Source organism: Polistes canadensis, unplaced genomic scaffold (assembly GCF_001313835.1).
Source record: "Polistes canadensis isolate GaletaPanama2010 unplaced genomic scaffold, ASM131383v1 scaffold_475, whole genome shotgun sequence".
Lineage (NCBI taxonomy): Eukaryota > Metazoa > Arthropoda > Insecta > Hymenoptera > Vespidae > Polistes > Polistes canadensis.
This window is the reverse complement of record NW_014570022.1, coordinates 51,015-60,371: the sequence shown is the minus strand read 5'-3', so window position 1 is coordinate 60,371 and position 9,357 is coordinate 51,015. Positions and strand designations below refer to the sequence as shown.

At 25.2% G+C, this 9,357-nt stretch overlaps 2 protein-coding genes across 2 annotated transcripts; one reads left to right on the top strand and one right to left on the bottom strand.

The window, feature by feature from the left end:
* Positions 1–392: 392 nt before the first annotated feature.
* On the bottom strand, positions 393–3,178 carry LOC106792568 (lipase 3-like). The gene is made up of 8 exons (XM_014759038.1): positions 3,009–3,178; positions 2,704–2,918; positions 1,999–2,179; positions 1,771–1,885; positions 1,466–1,706; positions 1,218–1,376; positions 907–1,134; positions 393–835 (listed from the first exon to the last, which is right to left on the bottom strand). The coding sequence occupies exons 2-8, from the start codon at positions 2,857–2,859 to the stop codon at positions 686–688; spliced, it is 1,230 nt and encodes a 409-aa protein (XP_014614524.1). The 5' UTR covers positions 2,860–2,918; positions 3,009–3,178; the 3' UTR covers positions 393–685.
* Positions 3,179–3,708: 530 nt separating this feature from the next.
* Positions 3,709–9,256, top strand: LOC106792562 (gem-associated protein 5). Its single transcript, XM_014759030.1, has 15 exons — positions 3,709–3,875; positions 4,238–4,565; positions 4,636–5,318; positions 5,399–5,654; positions 5,745–5,976; positions 6,043–6,127; positions 6,209–6,590; positions 6,692–7,016; positions 7,083–7,316; positions 7,380–7,527; positions 7,633–7,890; positions 7,953–8,163; positions 8,229–8,435; positions 8,504–8,924; positions 9,006–9,256. Exons 2-15 carry the CDS (start codon positions 4,257–4,259, stop codon positions 9,239–9,241), a joined length of 3,987 nt encoding a protein of 1,328 aa, XP_014614516.1. The 5' UTR covers positions 3,709–3,875; positions 4,238–4,256; the 3' UTR covers positions 9,242–9,256.
* Positions 9,257–9,357: the final 101 nt, after the last annotated feature.

Here is a 9,357-nt window from a genome sequence, read left to right as displayed (position 1 = left end):
AATATTACAGTTATTTCTTTTTTCTTGTTTCGTCTTTAAAATTTTTCATTTTTATCGTATTTTATTAAATTTCCAATTTTTTTTTTTATATAATGCAGCTTAAAAGTATTTCATAATAATTAATAGATATTATTTTTTGTAGTAACTTAATATTTGTACTTTTCCTATTTCTTTATTTTTATATATTTTATGTAAATGTAAAATCACGCGTTTAAATCTAATTTCATTACAACGGTAAATAGAAATTTAATAAAAATAAAAAAAAAATTAAGTTGAAAAGTGCATCTCTGCAAACTGGACAATTTGTATGTTAGGCTATTGTATCGCTTGATTGTATGATTAATATAGTTTTTTTTTTGTTACAGGTCATCATCGGTGGATTTATTATCTACTCATTTTGATTTTCTTCTACTTTTTAGAATATATATTTAAATGCATTTCTGAAGGCACATACATGTTTATATACTAAAAATTAAATATAAATATTTCAAATTCTATAATATATATTCGTCCAATTTTTGACTCCGGATTTTCGTCAGAATATTTTACAGATCGTGGTATTGTAGTATTATTATTAATACATATCAGATTTGTATAGTGAATATTAGATAAATTAAAATATAATCATCAATCTTTTGCGTATCTATGAATATGTACAATATTTTTTCTATTCTATCTTTATGCTCTAACTACCTTTCATTGCACGTAGTATTTTACTATAAACTAATTTCGGGGCTTCTATAGCCCACAAAAAGTCCACATGATTAAATTGTGTATATGGTATCTTGTATAGATCGATGACATTATTTAATTCACTTGATAACCGCTGAACATCCTAAGGATAAAAAGAAAATAGACATAAGTGTGTATGTATAGGTATTTATTGTGTTATTAGGTATTACATACCTTAACACTTGCACACCAATCGTTGTTGGCATAATATAATATTATTGGTACTGAAATTTTAGATGTATCATAATTGGGTGGCTCCACGCTATTATAAATTTTTAAATTTTGCTCCAGCCCGTAATCAAATTGCTGAAACTTTCCAGATTGTATTTCTTGTGCGTAATGTACTACTGTTTTAACCGAAGCACCAGCTGGTACATGTCCAAAAATTACTGGTATTAATGACTAAAATGCAATACAAAAATACATAAATGTGTTTTAATTAAAGTACATAAAGTTCAATGTACATAATTCATCATTCAACATACATAGTTAAATTGAGATTTATCAAATCCAGAAAAGGCAAATAATATATTGCTGCATATTTCATGTTCCAAATTGTCAATATCACAACCATATTTGGCAAAATACTCTATTAACTTATTGTGGGGGAGAAATTCATCTTTGCCTAAAATATGTATAATCGACTACAATTGAAAACAAAAAATATTTCTGTTCATAAAATATACAAAAATTTTAATTAAATTTCTAGTATTAAAAAGATAGAGCAAGTTACTTTTAAATCATGTGCGAAAGGAGCTAACAAACGTAGAGGACTTTTTATATGTTCCATGTAAGCAACTGGAGCAAGACTAAACATCATTTGAACCCTGCTAGCAATATCAGATCTCAAGGTGGACATTACATAAAATGCTGTTGTTCCCATAGAATGACCAATATAAGTCAAATTGCTTTTTTTTAGATTTGTAATATATGATATCATCGCTGGTAAATCGTATATACCCATTTCGTGCCAACTAATATGAAATATATTATTAAAAAAAAAACTATAACTGAAAAATATTGTTTTTATAAAAATACCTGAAATCCCAAAACTTTGCATCATTCGTTGACAAATTTTTATGAGCTCTTGAATAAGTGTTACCACGAAAATTACCAAGCCACACATCATATCCATAATCGGCTAATATAAAAGCTAAAAAATAAAGTAAAAAGATATGAGATGTAAATAAAAAGAACTCGGTGAAAAATGTTAACTTTATTGAGTACAAATAGAAAATAATTTTTAAATAAAAATTGTTAACGTACCAAGACTTTTTCTTGGACCAGTGAGTACCCAATCAGTGGAACTTGCTAACAAACCATGTTGCAATAATATAGGATGTGATTTAAATTTTCCTGATATTCGATGAAGTGTCAAAAGATATCCATCTTCAGTAGATATTGTATGTGCTTCAGAAGGATATCCTTCTTTTTGTATAATTTCTGGCTGAAAAAATCAATAATAAATGATTTTATTACAAAATATAATACATAGGCATGGTAACAATTAATTAATAAAACAATGTAAAATTTTGCAATGTTAAACTATACAATTTTATATTATACAGTACAATTAAATAAATGTAAAATTTATATACAAAAGTACAAATTCAATTTAGATAACAAGATTTAAATTTGAAAAGCGACATCTATATACTTATTACAAAATTTCTTTTTTAAAGAATAAATGTAAAAATAAAAAAATGTTGAAATATGATTCAAATTATATTTTTATCCTAATGATAAAATGTTACCTTTGTTATCTACTGATAAATTATTTATATGTTATACATTCATTTTCTAGAAATATAAATTATATGTATTAAAAATATATATACAAGGAAAGACAAAAAATAATACATTTAAATATTAACCAGATAAATTGCTCCAATCACGAATAGGAAAATTTATATTTTGTTGTTCATTAATCAAATTTATATTAAAGAAAAATAAAAAGATATTTCTACTTACTGTATTAAGATCGACGTATGGATTATATGATTCATTATTTAAAACACGATGAGTCAATGTCCTAAACTTTTCAATCATTTGAATTTTTGGAATAAACACCAAAGTTTTAACCTCAAAGATAAGAGTGCAAATAATGAAAAGATATATCGTCTTCATCTTAAATCCCAGTAACTTATTAAATGTCACACTTGTTTCAATCCAAACTGATTATGAATCTAACATAATAAATTGTTTAAAGATATAAATAATATACATTTATTGTATAGTTTTTAACAATCATTAAAAAGTAATACATAAAATTATACCGGCATAAATGTAAACAAGTATTTACAGATTTAGCTTCTATTATAATACATTTATGTCACCAAATAGACGTTCTCTTTCTGTATAATATATACGTATATCTAATAGCATAATTTATATATTATCATCAACCAAGCTCTCATGCGCAGTATCGAAAAATTAACTTTACTTTAATTATTAATTGGATCTAATAAGAGAAACTTATTTGATAACTTCGATAAAAATTTATATTTTATTTTTATAGTCATATTTAAATTTATTAAAAATAAATTGTGTTTAAATAATATATTATACAACAATAATAATATACAATATATACAATTTCTTTGTGTTTCAATATGAACAATGAAATAATAAAAAAAAGTCTAATGGCGCGAAAATCGTATTTTTTATCTCTCTCTGTTTATTCGTTTCAAATATTAAATATGATCTCATTGATATTCTTTAACAATTAACAAGTATATTATAAAATTGTATTGATTAAACTTGGTTTTATATAAAAAGAAAAGATACTACAGATATATAAAGAATAATATAAAGTACAATATATACATATATAAATTAAAATCAATTTTTTATACTTCTATGTTTATTCTACGTTTGACATTTTTATAATCTTAGTTAATATAACAGTCGATTATTTTTTATACTTTTATTTTCAAATAAATTTCTTCTAATAATCAAAACATTATTATACAATTTCATCTTCTTTTTTTCATCATTTAAATGTTAAATGTGTTAAGATTTGAATATTTACGCAGTCGTTAGGGAACTACCTTATACGAATGATCTAAGCACATCATCCAGTACATAAATAACACAAAAGATATTAAAATACTTAATTCTACTTGATTTGTTTATTATAGCAGGTATGTATTTAAAAAATTATTAATAATTTTTATCATTTAATAACGGCATAAATGGTAATTAAATAGTAACAGTTTATATTATAGAGGAAAAGCCGACTAACCTCAAAATTTCGTTAATTTAAAATACTAGTTTTTTTTTCACAAGAATATATGAAAAAAAAATTTAAGAAACAAAGAAAAAAATTTTAATTATAATTCTTTTTACTATGAATAATCATAATTTGATATTTAAATAATTCATTACATAATACATTTAAAATATAAAGTATAATATATAATATTTATAAAGTAACAATGTGTGTGTGTAAGTAGATTATGAAATATTAAGTTAAATAATTGATGACATTTTAATCCAATTTCAGATTATAAAGATAAAATAAAATGAATGACTTAACTTTACCACCTTCTCCAAATTGGTACTTAAATAATATTTGTGCATGTTCCAAAAATGGTACTATTGCATGGGGAGCTAGCAATTTTATTGTAATTACAAGGCGTCAACAAGATAGCAAGATATTAAATTATTCTATTATTAAAGATGCTCATAAAGAAAGAATCAATGCATTAGCTTTTTCACCTGATTATGGAAAGAATAACAAAAATCTATTAGTATCTGGTGGTGATGAACATACAGTGAAGATATGGAATTTAGATAATAACTCGGCAATAATGACATACTCATATCCAAATGTATATATCTTACTGTTTGTATTTAAAACTTTAATTATTAATCAACTTATACACCTTTTTAATTTTTTAGAAAAAACAAACTGTTATAGGAGTTGATTGGTGCATCAAAGATCCTAATATAATATATTGCATTAGTAATGATGGTTTACTAATATCTTGGAATATACCTTGCAATGCTTGTAGTCCAATCCCACTAGGAAAAATGACAGCAACTTGCCTATCTGCATGTCCACATAATTGTAATCTTGTAGCCGTAGGTTCTAAAGCTGGATTAGTTTATATAGTCGATACACGAGGAATAGGCTCTATACGATATAAACTAAGAGGTCATGATACAGAAATATGTAGTTTATCTTGGTGTCCTGTAGAATATAATATTCTAACCAATGAAAAGAATAAAGATTGTCTCTTGGCTTCTGGTGGAAAAGATAAATCTATATTTTTATGGAGAGCTGGTGGAGATGGTAGATATGAATTGGAGATTACTCTACCAAATTCATCACTTGAGGCTCGTCACAGTCGAAATAAGTTGAATAAATACTCTGTTAATAATTGGACTAGTGTTTGTTGGGCAGTATCGACACTTTTACTTACTAGTTCATTTTGGGGAGAACTTCTTGCTTGGGATTTAAAATCATTACTTAAAAATAAACCTAAATTGGTTCATTCTCGTCACAATAGATCAGTATTTTTTATTTGTAAAGAACCAAATGTTAATAAAACTATTAATGATAGTTCGGAAATAAATAATAAGTAAGTTAAATGAATAATTTTTAAATATGATTATAAATTGATCTGATAGTAAAAATAAATTTGTATGTATAATTATTTAGAATTACAGTATGGACATCATCCCAAGATCGCAAAATTGTTTGTTGTAATATAAAAGAAGACTGTAATGAAATAGAGTATGATATTATTAGTCAAGGTGGATATGTCTATTGTTTAACTTCTTGTCCTTTAGAAACTTCACTAATTGCATTTGGTGTAGGCGATGCAATGTTACGCATTTGGAATTTATCCGAACAACATAAAACTTCTCTTGATATTACTACATTATGGCAGAAAATAAAAGGCAGTATAAGATCTGTAAGTTTTTTTTCATACATCCTATTATATGATCATATTTAATTCTTCTAAAAATATTATATAATAATATAGTAAACACATACTACTTAGATTGCATGGCATCCAACAAAAGAAAACCTTATAGCTTTTGGAACTTCGGAAGGTCGTATTGGTGTATTTGATACAAATGGTAATAAACCCCCAATTCTATACAGGCAATATTACAAAACAATTGTATATACATTACAATGGGGACCATATCTTGGAAGAGAAAATAATTATACTTTATATTCTTGTGGAGAAAGCGACCTTATATATTATACACCAGACAATCCAAGCCAAGGTAAAAAAATAATTGTGATATATTTTATTTTTTTGCAGTAATATTGATCTTTATTATTGTTTATAGTACCAACAGTCTTAATTAAGAAAAAATGCACCGAATTTTCATGGAATCCAGATTTTTCGTGTTTAGCTGTAGGATTTCAAAATGGGTAAATGTTTCAAAAACTAAAAGTAAAAAGATTTATGCACTTCTAATATTTATTAATATTACTTTCTTTATTTTGTTTTAGGACAATTCAATTTTATAATCGCAATTTTGAAGAATGTGGTCATTCAATTAGTACTGTGAATGCATTAGTATTTGGTTTGAAATGGCATCCTGATAGTACTACAACAGATTTAACATTCTCTCCTTTTAGAAATTATATGGCTGTAACTCATGATGATTCTATCATAACTATACTTGATCTATCAGATCTTTTTGAGAAAATAGATGGGATAAATCTATTGACAGAATCAATTAATAAAGTAAATGATAATAAAATATCTTCAAGAATTATTGGCAAAGTATATACTACATTAAATGGTCATAACAAGAAAATTACTAGTTGTGCATGGAATCCACATTTAAGTGGATATTTAGTTTCATGTAGTTTTGATTGCAGAGCACAGGTAATTTTATACATTACCTTTATTTCTTAGGTTTGCTTACAAATAATAATTATATATAAAGAGCTTTGTATTTTATATTATATTTTATATTATTATATCAGGTATGGAATGTTGAAAAACAAGAAGTGATAGCAACATTTGTAGACCATCAAGGATTTATTTATTCTTGTATGTGGAGTCCCATAGATCCAGATGTAATATTAACAGGATCAGCAGATTTAACATTACGTTTATGGAGAATATCATCTCAGTCAGTCATAATGCCTGAACGAAAGTCTATTTTAAAAAAGAACACATCAGTAAAGAATAAACAAAAATTAAACGAAGATAGTAACAAAGGATCAAATAATTGTAATGTTGAAAATATAAATACTTCGGAAATAACTACAGAAAAGAAACCTTTAGAATTAGTAAAAATTAAAACAGGTATTGAATGAAGCTTATAGTAATATAAAATTATAAAATAATTATAACATATTTCATATATTGTAGAGATATCAACGGCTATTACAAAAGAGGTACAAAAGAAAATTGAAGAAAAAAAATCTTATTTTCCAATTCACTCAAAAATAATGAACAATAAATTAGCTATCCTTAAATCCATTAAATCTCTTATTAAAGATGAAGACAATTTTTTTAGTTCAGAATATCAACTAAAAGAAGAAACTACACTACCTTCTTTATTTAGTGAAGACGCAAATCTTTCTGAGATCTTTAATATTGAAAGTGAGTATATATAATAAATAAACTATTAAAATATATAGTAATATTTTTTATCATTCTTTTCAGAATCTAAACTTACTACTCAAGGTAATCACATTGAGGTTACAGAGATGAATATGTGGTGTAGTAATCTTAAAGAAAATTTGGAAATTGCTGTTAAAGAGAAACGTCTTAATGATACTTTAGTTTCACTTTCGCCAAGTCTTTCAATGATGTTAGTTGTTTTTATTTATTCGATTAAAAACAAATATCGACTTTTAATTAAAGATTTATTAAATCTAGTTTTTATATTAAAATGATTTATTCTTATATATTTTAGGACATGGCGTGAAATGTGTGAAGCATATGCAAATCAATTAATACTTGAATCAAATCCAACTAAAGCAGTATCATTTCTACTTTGTATTCATAAGATTTACGAAGCTATAGATGTTTTCCAAAATGCACAAATGTACAAAGAAGCTTATTGTCTTGCTAGATCTCAGTTGGATCCTAATGACGAAATAATAAAAAAAATATTAGAAAATTGGGCAAAATTTGAATGTGGAAAAGGCAATTTTGAAGGTGCAGCACATTGGTAAGTTAAACGAATTTGTTACTTTATTGTACACAATAATTATATACTATTATTAATTTCAGTTATGTAAAACTTGGAGCTTACTCGGAAGCAGCTTCTTTATTAGCACGTAGAAAAGATGTTGACAGTTTAATATTAGCTTCTAAATTAGCATTGTTATCTGATGAATATGTTTTAAGCAAATCATTAGTAGAACAAGCCTTAATGGAAGCTTTAAAAAAGTCAGATATATGTATTGCAGAAAATATAATCCAGAGGTTTCCACAAATTAAGGTAGAAGAATGCATTTTATTGATGTTTAATAATTGTAATATATAACACGCATTATAATTTTACAGTATTTAGAGGTGCTAGTCAAAGTGTTTGTAGTATTGCAAAAGATAATTAACAAAGATATAAAAGAAAATACAATTTATGCTTGGATAAAGGGTGAACTTGAAGATGGTATATTACAAATTTGCAAAGATTATTACGAAGAGTATAAAGATTATTATAATGACCTTTATCAATACAACTTTAATCAAGTAATAGATAATCAAGCAACAGTAAGTATAGTAATGGAATAATTTTGATTTTTATAGTCAAATAAATATGAATTTATTCTCTATTTCAGTTGTGGATAAATGCTAGTAGCCAGTTAGCAATGGCAATAATTTGTGATTCAATGGAAAAACGATTAACTCATTTGATTAATGTATACAGTATTATTTCTAAATTTGAGATACTGCATCGTAATCATGGAAGTCCTTTTATTAAAGTACTTGTATATTTAGATAATACAAGTCCTATAGAAGATAATAGCATTTATGAACGAAAATGTTCCCTATCCAAAAGCTTACGTGCTTATTTGTGCGTTGGACTTCTGAATTGGATTGTTGACGAAGATAGTAACGTATCTATAAATGATCAAAGTATTAAAATAATACAATTAATAGAAAATGTACTTGAAGATATTATTGAAAAACAAACAGTGAGATTTTGGTCTGTTACTAATGAAATCTCAAAATTAGAGACTCAAATACTTAACACTTTAGGTATAATTGATATGATAAAGTATTTTTGACATTACTTAATGTATATTTTACAATTTAATTTATTTTGTATTATTATTGTAGGTAAAACGCAGAAATTTGATGAAAGTTCAGTTATTGAAGATGGAACGGTTTTAGTGAAAAAGCTTGATAGCATTAAAAACGAAAAGAGACAATTTATTAGCGAACGTATAAATTCCCCAAGTCCTATTTTAGCATTTAGTAAAGCTAATGATTTAATAGATAAATTTTTCACTGAAACTTTTATATCTACGTTTTCAATGAAACTTGATAAGATATGGACAAATGCTATTTCATAATAAGTATTAATAATATTAAAAAAAAAAAAAAAATATAAAAAGAAGAGAAAGAAAGAGACAAAAAGGAAAATAGATTTTAAACCATGTATATAGAAAATATAACAGGAAAAGTTTTT

Excerpts from the sequence above, each read along its gene's own strand:
- LOC106792562 (XM_014759030.1), top strand. The coding sequence starts at position 4,257 with ATGAATGACTTAACTTTACCACCTTCTCCAAATTGGTACTTAAATAAT. Across the intron at positions 5,655-5,744 it reads TAAAAGGCAGTATAAGATCT|ATTGCATGGCATCCAACAAA; the intron begins GTAAGTTTTTTT and ends CATACTACTTAG. Across the intron at positions 7,528-7,632 it reads TCGCCAAGTCTTTCAATGAT|GACATGGCGTGAAATGTGTG; the intron begins GTTAGTTGTTTT and ends TATATATTTTAG.
- LOC106792568 (XM_014759038.1), bottom strand. The coding sequence starts at position 2,859 with ATGAAGACGATATATCTTTTCATTATTTGCACTCTTATCTTTGAGGTT. Across the intron at positions 1,886-1,998 it reads TGGTCCAAGAAAAAGTCTTG|CTTTTATATTAGCCGATTAT; the intron begins GTACGTTAACAA and ends TTTATTTTTTAG. Across the intron at positions 1,135-1,217 it reads ATAAATCTCAATTTAACTAT|TCATTAATACCAGTAATTTT; the intron begins GTATGTTGAATG and ends ATTGCATTTTAG.